General features: G+C 33.2%; 2 protein-coding genes across 2 annotated transcripts; one reads left to right on the forward strand and one right to left on the reverse strand.

The window, feature by feature from the left end:
* Positions 1-2,790: 2,790 nt before the first annotated feature.
* On the reverse strand, positions 2,791-3,929 carry LOC148843400 (putative calcium-binding protein CML18). The gene has a single exon (XM_088959794.1). The coding sequence runs from the start codon at positions 3,435-3,437 to the stop codon at positions 2,946-2,948; it is 492 nt and encodes a 163-aa protein (XP_088815920.1). The 5' UTR covers positions 3,438-3,929; the 3' UTR covers positions 2,791-2,945.
* A 7,857-nt stretch (positions 3,930-11,786) lies between these two features.
* Positions 11,787-16,778, forward strand: LOC148843401 (L10-interacting MYB domain-containing protein-like). Its single transcript, XM_088959573.1, has 5 exons — positions 11,787-11,904; positions 11,982-12,075; positions 12,187-12,248; positions 15,571-15,921; positions 16,011-16,778. The coding sequence occupies exons 4-5, from the start codon at positions 15,571-15,573 to the stop codon at positions 16,557-16,559; spliced, it is 900 nt and encodes a 299-aa protein (XP_088815699.1). The 5' UTR covers positions 11,787-11,904; positions 11,982-12,075; positions 12,187-12,248; the 3' UTR covers positions 16,560-16,778.
* Positions 16,779-17,167: the final 389 nt, after the last annotated feature.

Genomic DNA, 17,167 nt, shown 5'->3' on the forward strand with positions numbered 1-17,167 from the left:
TTGAAAGCTAAATCATAGTTTTTTCTTTCTCAAATGAGTTTTTATGCAAAAATTCTATTTTGATTTTTTCATCAACTATTTTTTTACTAGATTTTGACTTTCATAGCATGAAAAAGCACAAAAAAGTAGTTAGAGAAACACTCCTAAATGTGGCATTATATCGTTATACATTTTTATAAATGATGCTTTTAGAATTATGTAGACATATAGTATGAATTATAAGAATGATGCTTAAAAATATTTAAAGAATTTTATACAAGTTAAAATAAAGTAGGGAAACTTTTAAATATATTAGTATAAATAATAAAAGTAAATACATTAGTCATTTGAATGAGTATTATATGAGTCATGACATTAGAATTAAACAATTAATTTTTAAGACACAACACAATAATGTAGATAAACGAATACACACTATTGTGGAAAGAATTAGGACTGGGCTTGGTTTTAATAGGTTAAGGGAGAAGTTAATTGATGAAAAATTTGACTATTTTTTCGTATTCATTTGATTTATAATGTTTATCCCAATAGAAAAGTGGTTCTCATTAACCAAAATTTTTGTGTTAAATTTTTAGCTAAGTTTTGGACCTTACACTAAAATTCATTTCCTAAGTATTACTCATCTCATATGTGGATAATTAACATTTTCACTGTGGAAAAGTTGATAAAAATAATGAGACAAAATTTCCCATTCTAATAATGAGTTTTTTTATGAATAAAAAAGTTATTGTATATGGGAACAAAAAAAAACATGAGCAACTTATTTGGGTAAGTGCACTTAAATGGTATTTGACGTGTATTACATTTCCGAGTAAGTGATACCCTTTTCATAGATTGATAAATTACTTTTTCACTTAAGTGGAAAATTAGAAACACACTAGTAAAATAAAATTATCCCTTATAAAAATAGAATATATGGGTAAATATGGTGAATTAACCAATTTATATTAACAAACTTTATAGTTAAATTAAATGAATATAGATAAATATATTTACTCGAAAAAGTGTTACCTAGGAAACACTTATTCGTGTAAATAATTTATCAAAAAATGAACGATGCATTTTTTTATCATAGTCAATTGTGTAAATGTATATTTTCATATGTAAGATTAATGAAAACTTTTTAGGAAGACATATTGTATAATATATTTTTGTTAATTAACTTATTTTTATTTGCTTTTTTGAATGGAAATATATACTTCACAAAGCATATACTTGCCTAGGTTTTTATAGAACTCATAAAAGTTGGATAAATCTTCACTTTACCCCACCTTATAAATTTTAATGAGTTTATTTACAAAACTCTCACTTAATAATATAATACCTCCCTTGGATATATTCTAATAGTTTTTTTTTTCAAATATCATTATTTTCTAATATACAAATAATAATCCAAATACCATATATTATTTATGATCAATAGTGTTATTTATTTTCACATGCTTTTACACTAAAATACTTTATGATATAGACAAAAATTATTGTTCTCTACTTGATACAATATCTCTTTTTTATTTTGATAATTTTTTCCTATGAGTATTCACAATTCTACAAACAATACAAATTTATGAGGTGGTAGAATTAAAATATTTGATTAAAAAATAAATCCAAATACCATATATAATTTATTATTCATAATAGTATTTATTTATATACGTGTATAACACATGTTCTTACATTAGTATACTTTAAAGGGTATAAAAAACAAATTCCCCACATATGATACAATACACTTTTTGTATTTTGATAAACTCCTACATTTATCATTTTTTATAATTACAAATAATAAAAATTATGAGATATGGGAATTGAATGATTCACCTAAAAGTTAAATATAGATATCATATATTATTTATAATTAATAGTAATACTTATTTGTAGATGTGCTCTTACACCAATATACCTTGAAGGGTATATTAAAAAATTATGGCAAAATCTTTATGTACCCATATCTTACAAGTTTTTATTCTATTATATAATTATTAACAATGATAGTGGATGTATAGAATCATAAGTGGGGGTTTTGAAAGTTATAATTTGTTTTGGCTATATGATCAAATAAAAATTTGTGAACTGGGTCGTTAGTGAAACTTTCCAAAATTATGTTTTATACCTATAGTACAATCTTCCTCTTGTATTGTGATAGATTCTATCACTGGTTTTGGATTACAACTATATATACAATAAAAATTTATGATGTGAGAAATTTGATAGTATTTAAATTATATAGCTAATATGAATTCTTATACTATTTTTTTTAAAGTGTATAAATAAAAAAGAGTTCCAATAAACATTTAAGAATGTTTGGATATTGGGCATATGTACAAATTATAAAAGAGGACAAATTTAAATTTGATGTAAAAGTAGTGCATTTTCTAGTAATATGTAATTGAAATGTTTTGTCATAAATTATGAGATTATAAAGATAAGAAAATTATTAGAAGTAGTCATGTGGTCTTTTTAAAAATCAAAGTATTGAAGATGTTAACAGAGTTGAGAATCCTTGACACTTCATAAACATTATAAAGACATAAATAGCATATTATTTTTATTAAGAAAAAGTATTTAAGTAGATGCTTTTACTTTCCAATAGTATCATTCTTTCTTAGACATGTTTTTTTTTCTTTTTTTTTTGTGCAACATAAGGGAAAGGGATTGACAAAACAATTTCATTTTAGATCTTTGCCTTACCAAGATTTTCTTCTAGATATATCTAAGATAATCTTTGAAATCAACATCTAAACTTTAAAAATGAATTTGCACTACTCCTTACAATCCATTCTCTAAAACAATTGATTGACTCTTGATTAATTCTAGGTAGTGTGTTCATATGATAGTACACTAGAAACAAACAATGCAAAGAAACTAAAAAAAAATTGTGTAAAACAGTGAAAAGAGTAAAAAAAAAGGATGAAAAGAAGACAAACTAGTAATATCCAACATTTTCAATTCCATGAGTTGTCAAATGCTGCAGAGGTAATGGCCTGAGCAAATTCTTGGAAATTAATTCGACCATCTCCATCGGTGTCCGCTTCCTTGATCATTCCTGTCAGCTCCTCTACTGTTAGAGCATGACCAAGCTTGGCCATGGAGTGTGCCAATTCTGCTGCTGTAATGTATCCATTGCCATCACGGTCGAATATTTGGAATAACTTTTGGAGTTGCTCCTCAGTATATGGAGATTTTGTACAGAGCAGGTCGGGTGATACTAGGGCCACAAACTCAGAGAATTCGATAAGGCCATTGCTGTTCATATCAGCCTTCTGGATTAAACTGTCAAGTTGGTCTTGACTTGGTTTCAGGCCTAGCGATCTCAATAGCGACCCAAGCTCAAGTTCGGTTAAACTACCATCATTGTTCCGATCAAATGATTGGAATATCTCCCTCAATTCAGCAAGTTGTTCATCATCAAATTTCATTGGCTTGACACCACTCATTTCAGCACTCTATCTTTCTCTTGATTAATCCTTTATTCTACCTCAAAATCTCGGCCTAACATTGAACCTTGAAAAAGAAATTGCTACTAATTCTCTTCAATCATCTACAATCTCTCAATCTCCTATACGTCTCTAATTCTTGATCCTAATATTCAAACCTTCATTCTATACATCTACCAAAGCTTAATCTGCTCTTTTGGTTCCTCCTACAAGATCATGATCAATCTTCATTCTTCAAATTGATCTGCAATTTACATAACATAATTCTTCAGTTTGGTCGTTGTATCTGTAATCGATCTCTTTGTTTTGTTCGGCTCCGCTTCAAAGATCAAAACCTTCCCTTGGATTATGGATTTGGAACTAATCCCTCCGTGTCATCTGTTGATGAATTTTTCAATTGAATAGGAAGAAGAACAAGAGGCTATGTATCGTTGTCGTTGTAATAACAAAAAGAACATAGAATTTAATAAAAAAAATTATATCTTTCCACCATTAATGGAGATGGTCAGCGTTTAGATCGGGTATCAACAATAATTTCTTCTACTTGGTTTTACGATCTAAACCCCCGGTAAACTTAACTCTAACACTCACTCCGTCTCTCCACATGCCCCGAAACTGGTGGTAGATCCGTGAAAACTTATTCTTTCCTAACTTCAAACATGTGTATACCCTCTCTTAGAAAAACTAAAAGTAGTTAACTTCACATTAAAAAAAGGTACTATCTACCTATAAAACAGCACACATTTCAAAAGATATGGGTCTGAATTAATATTTTTAATTTAATTTCCTAATTTAAATAAAAAAAATCATTATAAAGACCTAGAATGATGTGGAGGGTCTTAATCTTTTAGGATATAGGTTATCACTTAGATGTTGAATTTGATTTAATTAAATAAATAAAGAACCCAAATTAAAAATATTGAATAAATGGTGAATCTCAAACATAACGGTAAATTAAGCATAGTTGCCTCATATAATTAGGGCCCATTTGGGATGATTTCGGGAAGTTTCAAATGAAGCTTCTCGTGTCTTTCATGTTTTATTCTTGTGTAGAAAGATGCATGTTTGTCAAATGTGCTTCAGGCTGCTCAAAGCTTTATATAAAAGCTCAATACATCTTTTAACTGTTAAAGCTACCAAAATATCTTTCCAAAAAGACACACCAAATAGGCCTTTAATATATAATCATTTTTTATTGATTTTATTGATGTAAGTCTAATTTCTCCTTAAATAGTGTATAATAATGTAAGAGAAGAAAACAAAAAATAAGAAAGTAAATGTGATGTTATTGTATGATAAAGAAGTCAACAACCTCCTTAAAATCACAAACTGTATCACTAACTGTATTTGGACCAACAACACTATCAACGTTAATTTTAACCGACTGGTGGTGAGGTATGGTCCAACGATTGAGGATTTTGGGTGGGATTATTGGTTGCCAAATTCTCAAAGATGCTGTTGATCATCTAGCATGGAGGAGCATTGTGTCAGCATGAGCTTTAGATTGCAAAATGACTGAGGTTGGACCAAACTTTTTGTGACAAAAATCTTTAATTTGTGTTTCTGGAGTACTAAATGAACCACATCATCATGGTGCTCAAAAGCAAAATATATAAGTTGAATGAGGTCTTTCATCATCAATTGACCACCAATTAACTATATCCAGTCTCTCAAGTTTATACCTTGGTGCTGGTTCATATGGATATTCAAGATGCTTCAAACTAGAAAGGTTGGACATACACAAGGGCAGCATATAGGAAGAGGTGATCGATTGTTTCAATAGCATCCCCACAAAGATTACAATATGGATTATCAACCATTCAATAGCTCTTCAAATGAACATTTTAATGTGGAGAGGGATAACTGGGTGCTCCCACCATGCTTAAGTCAACATCTTCAAGCCTGATGATGTTGTATATTTTCTCAATGGGGTAAGGTACCATACCAGCTTGTCATTGGAAGGACATCCTGGGCTGTGGATGAAAATAAGGGTGTTAATGGACCGGTTTTGAATTGGACCCATCCAAACCAAAATCAATGTGGATGGACCAACAAGGCATATTGAACTAGACCAATTTAGGCTTAATGGTCCAAAGTGTTTATTGGATTGGATTGAACCTGGTCCGTCCATAATGAATTTATATTGGATTGGGTTGGATTGAGCCGATATTTAGCCCATTGATAAATATGGGTGTCAATGGATCAGATACAACCAATCTAAATTAAAACATATTTGAACAGACTGGACGATCTAGATATTGAATTGCACTGGTCCAAAATATCATTAGATTGGATTGGACATGGTCCATTTGTAATGGAATCACATTGGACTGGATTGGGTTGGACCAAATCCAGTCAAATTGACTCCCCTAGACTGGAAGCTGAATGCTTAGAATCTTAGTGATCGTTTGGACATTGAACATCTGATGAAGAGCTTCAAGTCTTCATGTCATGGAATCATGATTGATAATAAAGTGGGCAACCCTATATTGTGCTGGGTTATCAATCTACCTATACTATAATTCTTTGTGATTCAGTACCCAATGATCAGAGAGAGCATGAACAAACCATCCGTTTCCTATAAACCATGTACAACCTTGGAAAAGAGGAAATTAGCTTAAGTGCTTACACCGTTGTTCATACAGTTTTTTGCAGCCTTGGATTGGGAATATCTCACTACAAAAAGTAACATATAACTACAAGTAGGGAGGTATTCCCAATGCATGGTGTAAAAGGATATATGAATGATGTGAACATAGTCTTGTGAGCACTAAAGCCGATCTCCCAGAGAAGAGTTCCTTACATTTCAGGATACATTTCCATGTGTATGAGAGGTTACCTTTCACATTAGGCTCCTAGAAGTACCCAATGTTAAGGTATATATTTTGCTTGCAAGAGTACTTTACACCAGAGAAATTGGGGCTGGGTGCAGAAGCATCAAACCAGCTTCATCATGAGTGCAATGTTCCTCCATTCTATGTCAACGAGACCAAAACCCCCACTATCGTTTGGATCTAGAAAATTAAGGCCATGTTTGGGAGTACTTAAGTTAAAAATAAGTGCTTAAAAATAAATGTTTATTCAAATAAGCATTTATTTGCATTTGGCATCCAACTTTTTATTGGGAATTTGGTATTCTTTTTCTCCAGTAAGCACTTAAATAAGCATTTATGACTATTTGTCCTTCATTTTCTTTCAAATTTTCAAAATATACCCTTTCAAAGAACTTTTATAAAAGTACTTTTATAAAAATACTTTTATAAAAGCACTTGTACTTTTATGAAAGAATTTTTACAAAAACACTTTTATAAAAGTACTTTTATGAAAGTACTTTTATGAAAGCATTTTTATAAAAAGTACTTTTGTAAAAGTGCTTTAATAAATACTTTTATAAAATTCAACTAGGGATAATTTTATAAGTGGTATTTTTATAAAAGTGCATTTACAAAAACTTTCATAAAAGTACTTTTTAAAAGTGCTTTTATAAAGGTGCTTTCATAAAAGTACTTTTATAAAATTCAACTAGGGATAATTTTATAAGTGGTATTTTAAAATTCAACTAGGAATAATTTTGAAAGAAAAAACTTAAATAAGTGTTTATTATATTAACACTTAAAAAAAGCTGAAAATTTGGGCTTAAAAAATAAGTCCTTATTTTTAAAATAAGCACTTATATCAGGCTTATTTCCCAAATACCAATAATTGCTTAATGGCCCAAATAAACACTTAATTTAAATAAGCACTTATTTTTAAGCACTCCCAAACATGGCCTAAGTACTCGAAGCTTTCACATGGGCTCCCTTTCCTTTTTCCTTCTTACATCAAAAGTCACGTCAGATGGCATTGATTTCATTACATGTGCTTTTGGATAGAAAACCGGTTTGCAATGGACACATGGGAACAGCATCAAGGGTAGTTTTGATCAAAACTGTCCTTCCTCCTTGGGATAACATGTTAACCTTTCATTATTGTAACTTCATTTTCATTTAGGCTCAGTTTGGAAGGAATACAAATACAAAAATGTACAATGCAAATACATTCAAAATAATACAAAATATTAGGTTTTGCACTCTATGTATTTGTATTTGTACTCTAAGCCTTGTATTTTGTATTATTTTGTATGTATTTGCACCGTATCATTTATATTTTTACTCATTCTAAACTGAACCTTTTATATACTGTGAAGAGGAGGAACTAGGAGATGGAGAATGTTTAAATGGTATGTCAGCTTTTAATTCATATGAGAGCACTAATTGTCATTAAATGCCACATATGACAAAATACATCTCAACAAGAAATGTTTAGATGGTATTTCCTCTAAAAGTGGTTCTTGCATAACCCAATATAAGTATAAATATTTGTATTAAAATCATTCCAAACATGATTTTAGTCAAAATACATATGTAATGCTTATTGATGTATTTAGTACATTCTTTCCAAGATAGGGCATGAATGTGCCAAAATGATATTTAAGATGGAAAGGTATTTAATTTGTATCAGAAAACGTGTAAGGATTTTGGCCCACTTGTTAATCCAGTGTGGTAACATGTTTTCATATTTTGGAATACTTATTCATATTAATAAAAACATTAGATAATAGGCCTTTATCTCCATGTGAAACTCATTATTTATGTTCAAATTTCTTATATAGGGCCCACTAATTTTTTGAAAACATTTTCCATATATCTTCATTTTTAAAAGAAATGTGGTGACATATCATATATATTTTGAAATATCTATCCATGCTAATATAGAAAAATGTTAGATAATAAACCTTCAATTTCATATAAAACCCACAAATTATGTCCAAAATTTTTTACGTAGGGCTCAACAACCATTTTATAAAAGAAAATTTCATATATGTCCAAATTTTATAAAATAATGTCAAGTGAGACCCATAAAGTAGTTTTAGATTTAAAATAACATAAAATATAAAATAGAGGTAATGTGCATTATTTTGGCTGATTTTTTAACTGAATAAAAATTTCTAAACTAGTAACTTGTTAAATTTAATTTAAGTAACCTAATATTAGAGGTGTAAAACGGGCCTTGCCGGGCCAACATGGCATGACCCGTGAGTGGCCTGCACTTTGTGTGGGCCATGCCATGCCGCCCTCCCCTGGGATAACTTGGGGGTCGGCCCGACATGGCCCACGGCCCAGGGTAAATGTAAGAGTAATTTCTGATCATAAATACGGTATTTTGACTGAAATTGAGGATGAAAATAATAAAGCTTGGCTATGCTTTTGGGCTTATGGAGAACCTAATCACAATAGCAGATGGGATTTTTACAATTTCGTGGAAACGGTGTTTTCCAATTTGGACAAGCCCATTCTGTGTATAGATGACTAGAATTGCATGACCTCCCAAGTGGACAAAAAAGGGGCTTGACCCTCTCTCAAAGAAGCCTAATGGAAGCTCAAACGATGTATGATAGTGTAACCTAGCTGAATTGGGCTTTACACCCGGGCTAATGTCTGTGGAAATGGTCTTGTCGAGGAAAGGCTTGATAGAGCCTATGCATCAGTTAATTGGCAAAGCGAGAATGAAAATACTAAATACTAGTCTACCACTTGCCAAGGGTCAGATCTCATAATCTAAATGAAGTCATAATAGCTCTTTTTCCCAAAGTTACTCATCGCCAGGAGATCACAAAGTTTAGACCTTACGTAATGGATGAAAGTGTGTAAAGTTTTACATCGATGTAGATTTTAGATCGAATATCAATATAAAACTTTAGAGCTGATGATGTTTTACATCAATAATCGACATAAAACTTCACTCTATCCAAATGCACGTAAAACTGAACCAGAGTGGAATTTTATGTCAATAATAATTATATCCTCTTTCTAAATGCCTATAAAACCAAATTGGTATAAATTTTACATCGGTTCTTGATTTACATTGCATCCAAATGCAGCCAAAGAGTTAGAGGGAAAAATATCTTAATTTAATTGATAAAGAAGTGCTTTTGGAATCATTTATTAGTGCTCTCCGAGTTTATGTCATGTTTTCATTTACCTCGAAGAATTTGCGAAAATATCATGAAAATCTGAAAACACTTTTGGTGGGGCCACTCTCATAATAATAAGGGGATTAATTGGGTCAAGTGTGTGATGGTGGTGATGGGGGTTGTAGGCAAAAAAACAGGGGGGGCATGGGACTTAGAGACCCTAGAGGTTTTAACCTTGCATTGTTAGCAAACAAGCTTGAAGATTGGTTAAGGATCCCTATGCTTTATGGGCTTAGGTTCTTAAAGCTAGATACGTCCACAGTACAAACTTCTTTGAAACAAAATCAGGAAAGAATGATTCTTGGGGTGGTCCAGTATTCTAAAAAGGAAGGGACGTATTTGTAAAAAGTTGCTTTTGGAGTGTTGGTTGAGGGGAGAATATCAAGATTTGGGAAGATGCATGGAGCTTTATGTGCTGTTGCAACTTTTAATGATAGACCAAGATCCATCTTGTTTTCTGAATTTTTTGCTTCTTTACTAGGGGTTCGTCTGGCTAAAAAACTTCATCTCAGCAACTTTTGTGTTTTCTTGGACAGCTTAATCCTTAGGTTGTGTTTGATTGCAATGTAAATAAATTTGTATTGATGCAAAATTATAGTAGTGCAAATGATTTGGAAGCAAATTCTGATTTATTTTTGTTTTAAACTTTACCTTATTTTGTTTGATAAAAGTATAAATGAAGTAAAATAAGACATGAAACAGAATGGAATAAAATTCTAAATCAATGTTTTAAACACCCAAGAGGCCAAACCATTTTTGGCTCTAGGTCACGGTCATTGGTTTGATCGTCCGGGTCGAATGGGTCAGGCCGTCCCACTTGTATTTAAAGTATACAAATATATATTTATTTATATAAATATTTTTTAGAAATGTTATTTGTATTTTTATATTTAATTTATGTTTTTTTAATTAGTTTTTAATTTTTTATTTATAAAAATATTAAAAATTGCAATTTGAGGCTAAAATGGTATTTTTTTTTCATGAAAAAAGTGGGGCAAGGCACCTATGGATGCATAGATCTCAAAAGGTTACCCAAAATAAAAAAAATCACCTCAATTGGACACTAGAGTGCAAAGTTATGGCCTTTGAAAGTTTGAATGCATTGAGTGTGCAATCTACAACCTGGCCTGGTCACCGAGTTGAATGGGTCAACAGTCAAACTGGTCGGGTCAAATGGTTTTTGACCATTTGGCCCAGAATCCTGGCCGAGCAACGGTTTATTCGACCGGGTCAATGACAGGTTGAAAACACTTTTCAAAACAAAAATAAACCAGAATTTGCATTCTTTTCATTTGCACTCCTATGTGTTTATACTAATGCAAATAAGATTGCACTATAACCAAACACAACCTTTATGAATATTATGAAGGGTGGATGCAATTGTGTTAGTTTTGAAGTCTAAGCAATTCTAGGGGACATCTAGGCTAAGCTTGGAGGATCATTATCAATTCATTGGGAAATCAGATTAGCTGAACTCTTTAGCTGTTCAGCAGGTTGTGGAACCAATGATGAGGTTCCACGCTAATAGTAAATTCATGGGCCCCACTATAAAAGATGCAAGGCCCATGTATTTAATACTGTCATGGAACCTCGGGGGGAATGAGTAGATGTAGACCCTTCCCTCTATATGTATTTGACTATAGTGGTGTTTGGATCTATGAGTGTTTATTCAATAAACGCTATCACATAGGCATCACTTTAGCATTTAGCCCATCATGTTGATCCCTATTTATAGAGGCTTGCAAAAGCAGGCTTCGGTTTATGTGTGCGCCTACCATTAGGGGAAGCTTCATTTTAGCGCTTCCCCAAATGGGTAAGCATTTATTCACTATTTTGCTGATATAATGCCTAATGGTGCCTAATTGTTAATAAACGGTTTTATTCTTACTTTTCTCGGTTTGCAAGATAAATCAAATATAAACATTTAGTAAATAAACAAAAGCTATACCAAACACATACTATATCTATGAAACCGCTGTACTCCTCTATCTTCTTTTTGTTCTCCAGCTGCAGCTGCAGTAATAAGTTTTCTTTTACCAAATAAAAGGGGTCTGTTTTTCCAGCTAGAGAGTAGAATCCTATGAAGTAAGTAGTGATTTGCATATGGGCTGGCCCAGAGCCCAGACACTGCCCAAGGTTGAGGCCCACTAATTATCGGCAGGGCTGGGGGGCCAGCTTATCCAACTGTCCGGTCAGACCAGACTTTTAACGGGCATTGGTCATTAGGCTGGCTCTGTGGTCGCTCTGTACTGTAGCCCGACATGCAAGGGTCGTTTGGAAGGGCTTGAAGTAAGCAGCTTTCCTTAAGCGGGCTTAAAATTATTTTAGCTGTCCGATCAGCTGTACGTGAGAGAACGAACGCTAACCCTAACCCTAAAAACCTCCGGCTCCGGACCTTCCCCCGGCGAGCAGTTCCGGCGCTCTCCGGTTGCATCTTCACGCGGCGATAGCAAGGTATTTGCCTTCTTCTTCTTCGTCTTCTTCTTTTTCTTCTTCTCAAGTATTCCAACAGAAGTGTTTCATTAGGGAAGCCATTGTGGACGACTTCCGGCCAGAGAGCTTGCCATCGCCACCAGGCCCTCCATCCTTGTATTTTGCCTTGTCTCTTAATTGATCTTCCAATCAGTAGATTTCCCCTCCCCTCTCAGTAGATCTGTTCCCCTCTTTCTCTCTTTCTATCGGTCTTTTCCCCTTTTCTGGTGTGAGCACATGTGTCCTTTTTTTATTCCATTGCAGGCTGTGCGCCTGTGTCTTCCAAATTGGGTTTCGCATGCTTTTTCCCTGCAACTCATTTCCAGGTACTATGTTTCAAGGTTTTCGATATTTGATCCTTCATTCATTTATTCTTCGCTAAACGTTGTGCCCTACTCATGAAATGATAATGTTTGATTATTTTCTTAATCAAATGGAAAGATTTGTAGATGCCTGTTTAAGATTCTTTGCCAAGCCAGTGAGGAAGTATTAATTGTCAAAAATAAAAAAGAAAAAGAAATGAATTGGGAAGAATGACCAAGAAATAAAAAAAGACGTTTTCAAATTGTGTTCATTTGAATATGCCTGTCTAAGATACACATTTTGTATTACGTTCTCGACCAACATGCCAAAGCAAACATACCACCACTCTTCTGCAGCCAATGTCCCGGTGGCTCTCACTCTGGCAGCAGGTAGCCCTTTTCCTCTAGTGGTCTTGCTCTGCTCCAGAAAACCATTCTACTAGGCAGCCTTTTCTGTGATTTGAATCTATGACATGGGGTAGTCTTTGATACCAATTGTTTGGTGCTTGACCAATATGCCATAGGCCTTATGACCATTGGAACACATCAAATCAAGTCATTTAAATGTGTTTGGATCTACTGGCCACACTCATCCAGCCGCACATTGAGAATATCAGTGAGCACAAAACAACCGATGTTCCATATATGCGACTGGGTGAGCGTGGCCAGCAATTTGTTGTGTTCAGTAGATCCGGATTCCATTTAACCTTTAGGGCTGTAATATTTTACTATGCATTTAAGTTACACAATCTGCCAAAAACTAAACTTGCAGTTCAAGTGAGGCATCTGCCTCAATGCAAAAAATAAAGATCGCTAGGCTATGATCTACAGATGTGTAAGGACATCCTTAATTGTTAGAATGTTCTTCTTGTTATTGCCATTTGCCATGATGTATAAACCTTGTACTTGTTGATAGCAATCAAATATATAATCTTGAATCTTTTTCAAATATTCCATCATTTACTTGCATATATTAGAGTTTTTTAATTACCAGACGACACCTTATTGAATTATGACCTGTTGGATTTTCTCTTTGATAATCTTTTACGCTGTCATTTGATTTTGGTGGTTTTCTATCTTTGATTATCTAAAAGAAACCTGTGGCTTTTTAGACTTGTTACTATTGAAAGGTTATTTATGTTTCAATGTTTAATCTATTTGCCCATTTAGGATTAGATTAGATGTTAAGGAGCTGAGGTTCCAGGGCATTTGGAGTAAGTTGGGCATCTCTTACAAGTCCTATTCAAGAACATATGGTGACGACACTCATTTACTAAAACTGTACCAGGAATAAGGGCTCTGCTGAATAAGAAACTAGCTATTCTAAAATTAAACATGTATAGGTGATTGAAACTATGCACCTCCTGTGCATTCCTTGATAATGTGATTGACCAAAAAGGTCCAATTGGAATTCAAAAAGGCTTAAAAAATAAAATAGAATCATGTTAGCAGACCTGGATATTTATCTTGTGGTTGGTTTTAATATACAACTCAAATATGACTGCTTTATATGTTGCAGAAATGCAATTGTGTTTTATCTTTCATGTTTTGTACCAACAGAAAAAGGAAAAGATCTGTAAAGTATGGTTTGAGACCCTCATGTTATTGTGAAAATTATCCATATAAAGAAAAGTAAGACCTATTATTGCAAGACCAAAGTCCTTGGAAGTTCAGACCTCTAGTGAGATTGGCTCAAGCCCTAGGTGGGTCTTTGAATAACTCGTTCAATTGGGTGCCTAGGAGTGCTAATGGGTTAGCAGAACCTCTTGTGAGAGCTAGGGTGGGGAGAGATGTTTAGAAAGGGGCTGCCCAGGGAAAGGCTGTAACCTGTAAGGGCTGAATGTTTTCTTTCAGTTTTTTCTTTTCCTTTGATGTACAGGGCCCCTATGGGGTCAGCTGCTTTGTTCCCTTTTGCCCTTCTGCACTTTTTTGTGTAGTTTGGCAGTATTAATGAAATTAATTGTTGATCATAATAAGTACTATTATTCTTGGGTAACCGCATATTTTATTAATTGCTTGTAGCAAGGCAATACCAAAAGTAAGGTGATACAAAAGTACAAACAAGCTCTGGATTTAGCATTTATGCATCAACATAGATCTTTCCACTTTTGAATGTAATTGGACCTCAGACTGATTTATCCTTAATAAGAACACTAGGACAGCTTAACTCAAATTAGAATACGTGATATTCAAGGAATGTAGAATGTTTTTGCATGACTTGTACTTCCGCATTACCTCATGACCTGGTTTGCTGAAACAAAATCTGACTGATTGATCCTTATTAAGAATAGGCTGAGCTCAAACCAGAATATGTGATATTCAGAGAATGTTTTCTCATGACTTGTTCTTCTGCATTAGCTCATGACTGGGTTTTCTGAACTCAAATCTGATTGTGTGATCTTTATTAAGAATAGGATGAACTCAAATTAGAAAATATGATATTTAGGAAGCTTAAATTAGAATATTTGAAGATTTTGCTCTATGAAATGTTTTCACATGATTTGTACATCTGCATTTTCTCATAACCTAAACTGACATACTATTGTAATCTGAAAAAGATAAACCATTTAAAGCCTTTCTTTCGTTCTAACTTTAAGTGATTTAAATTAGATTTATAACTACCTTGATTTACTTTGATTTATTGCAACCATCAAGCATGTGGTCAATCTATTGTATTGGGTTTTATAGTTTTTTAAGATGATTTTCTTTTATCATTTTATTTATAATTCATTTTATGATGTCTTAGATTCGGTTAAAATTTTTGTAAATGATATTTGGATTTGTTAGGTTGGCTTTATTTTTGTTCTAATTCATATTTGTCTGATGTCTTGGATGCACACACACTTCACTTACGTCATATTGATGCTCATTTTTTGCTATTTTTTATGTCTGAATTTGTGTGCGGAGGGAGGGTGGACAGTACCAGCAATTTGTTGATGAATGTGAATTATTGTTTTTCAGGTATTTTTTTTTCTATTTTGTCATTACTTCATCTTTCAACAGGTGTAACATGTCTTTCATCATCTAGATTTTTGTTTGTTTAAAATTTTCTAATTAATGCTATTGAAAATAATTCATATATATATAGCATTCATAAAAAAAATAATTCATATAACTATGTCAGCAATATTAATTAACTCTTTGACTTATGCTTAATCATGCTGTATGGATTTGCAGATAAATATTAACTGTTTGTTTTGCTTGCACATGTGGATATCTGTTAGATGGAGTGTTTTTCCCCTTCTTTTGCATGTTATCTAATCGAAGCATATCCGTATCTTATGGTAGCATGTAAAGTCTCAGCAGTTTTATAATTGACCTAATTGTTGTGTTATTTCTATTTTAGATGTCGACTAGTATGGCCAACCTTATCCCATTTGATGATGCACCAATTAGTCCAGCTAATTGGACCAACCAACAAGAAAATGTATTCATAGATTTATTAGTACGACAAGTCCAGAATGGTGGGATGGTTGCAGGGTGCCTAAAAACCCAAGCTTGGAAAGAGGTTCGGGTTGGTTTTTATAGGGCACTTGGACTGAAGTTCAACACAAAGTCATTCAGTAACAAGATACAAGATCTTAAGAGTAGGTATAAAGAGTTCAAGAAGTTGAGGTTTGGTCAGACTGGGTTTGGTTGGGATGAGGAGAAAAAGATTGTTGTAGCTTCTCCGGACACTTGGAAAAGCTATTTAATGGTATTATCCAAACTCGTTTTGTATTGTGTCTTTTTATTTTAGTTTTTCTGGATATAATTGATTAGTGTCTATCTATTCTCACTTGCTAGGTTAACCCCAAGGCAAAGAGGTTTCGTACTAAAGGATGTCCAGAGTATGATCGTCTTGATATTATATTTGGGGGCACTATTGCTATTGGCCAGTTTGGCACATCCTTAGCACGTGGCGTACAATCTCCCCCTCGAGATGAGGTGCAGGTCTCTAATAATGATCAACCTGTTGAGGAATCCCTTAATCCTATGGCCCATGACATTGGTGATGTTAATGACAGTGATGATGAGTGGTCTTCTACTGCAACCACCCGCCGAGATGTTCGTAGGAAGATAACCATTGACTTTGTTGATATAATCAATAAACTAAATGAAGCAGCAAATGCAAGAATAGATAAGTTAGTGGATGCGATTAATGGCTTTAATGATAAACCAGACAAGTACTCGATATCTACTTTCTTGGATGAGATAAACACCATGGAAGGTCTTACTCATATTGACTATTGCAAACTATTCGAGGTTTTCGAGAAAGCATCTGCTAGGGAGTGGTACATGAAGATGCCTCCAGATGTTAGACGGAATTGGATTAGTGATATCCTTAAGAAGTAGCCTTTTTTTCTGTATGAGAGTTTTGTACAATTTCTTAGTTTATGTATTGGACCATTGTGGTACCATTTGTTTGTTTCTTAATTTGGGACCATCTTAATGGTAATTGTTTTATGTTTTGTGATCCACTTAAACTTGGATATGATTAGGGATTGTAATTATATATATTTGGATGATGTGTTATATATATTAGGATATGATAAGGGATTGTGATTATATATATTTTTTTTGTGTGTTTTATGATCCATCTTAACATGTTGTGTTAATGATTCCAAAGTACACATGTTATATATGTCAGAGAACAATGGTTGATAGTCCAACCAGGGATATATTGTTGAAAGTGACTATGACCTTCATGTTAGAAGAACAAGAATAAGAGAATGCCATTAATGCAATACTTGCGGCAACGACAAAGGAAAATTACAATATTTATCATTATATTAATATGCAATGCTATTGTAGTATACCAGACTATGATGACATTTTGGTCGGATCAGAATATTTATGCAATGCCATCTTGAAAAATGATAATAGGTGCATGGAAATGTTTGAGATGCCTCCGCATTTGTTTGTTAAGTTAAAAGGTGCATTGAAACAAATGGGGTTAATCA

Source organism: Nelumbo lutea, chromosome 8 (assembly GCF_056320005.1).
Source record: "Nelumbo lutea isolate HS-2025 chromosome 8, American lotus-T2T, whole genome shotgun sequence".
Lineage (NCBI taxonomy): Eukaryota > Viridiplantae > Streptophyta > Magnoliopsida > Proteales > Nelumbonaceae > Nelumbo > Nelumbo lutea.

Excerpts from the sequence above, each read along its gene's own strand:
- LOC148843400 (XM_088959794.1), bottom strand. The coding sequence starts at position 3,437 with ATGAGTGGTGTCAAGCCAATGAAATTTGATGATGAACAACTTGCTGAA.
- LOC148843401 (XM_088959573.1), top strand. The coding sequence starts at position 15,571 with ATGTCGACTAGTATGGCCAACCTTATCCCATTTGATGATGCACCAATT. Across the intron at positions 15,922-16,010 it reads CTTGGAAAAGCTATTTAATG|GTTAACCCCAAGGCAAAGAG; the intron begins GTATTATCCAAA and ends CTCACTTGCTAG.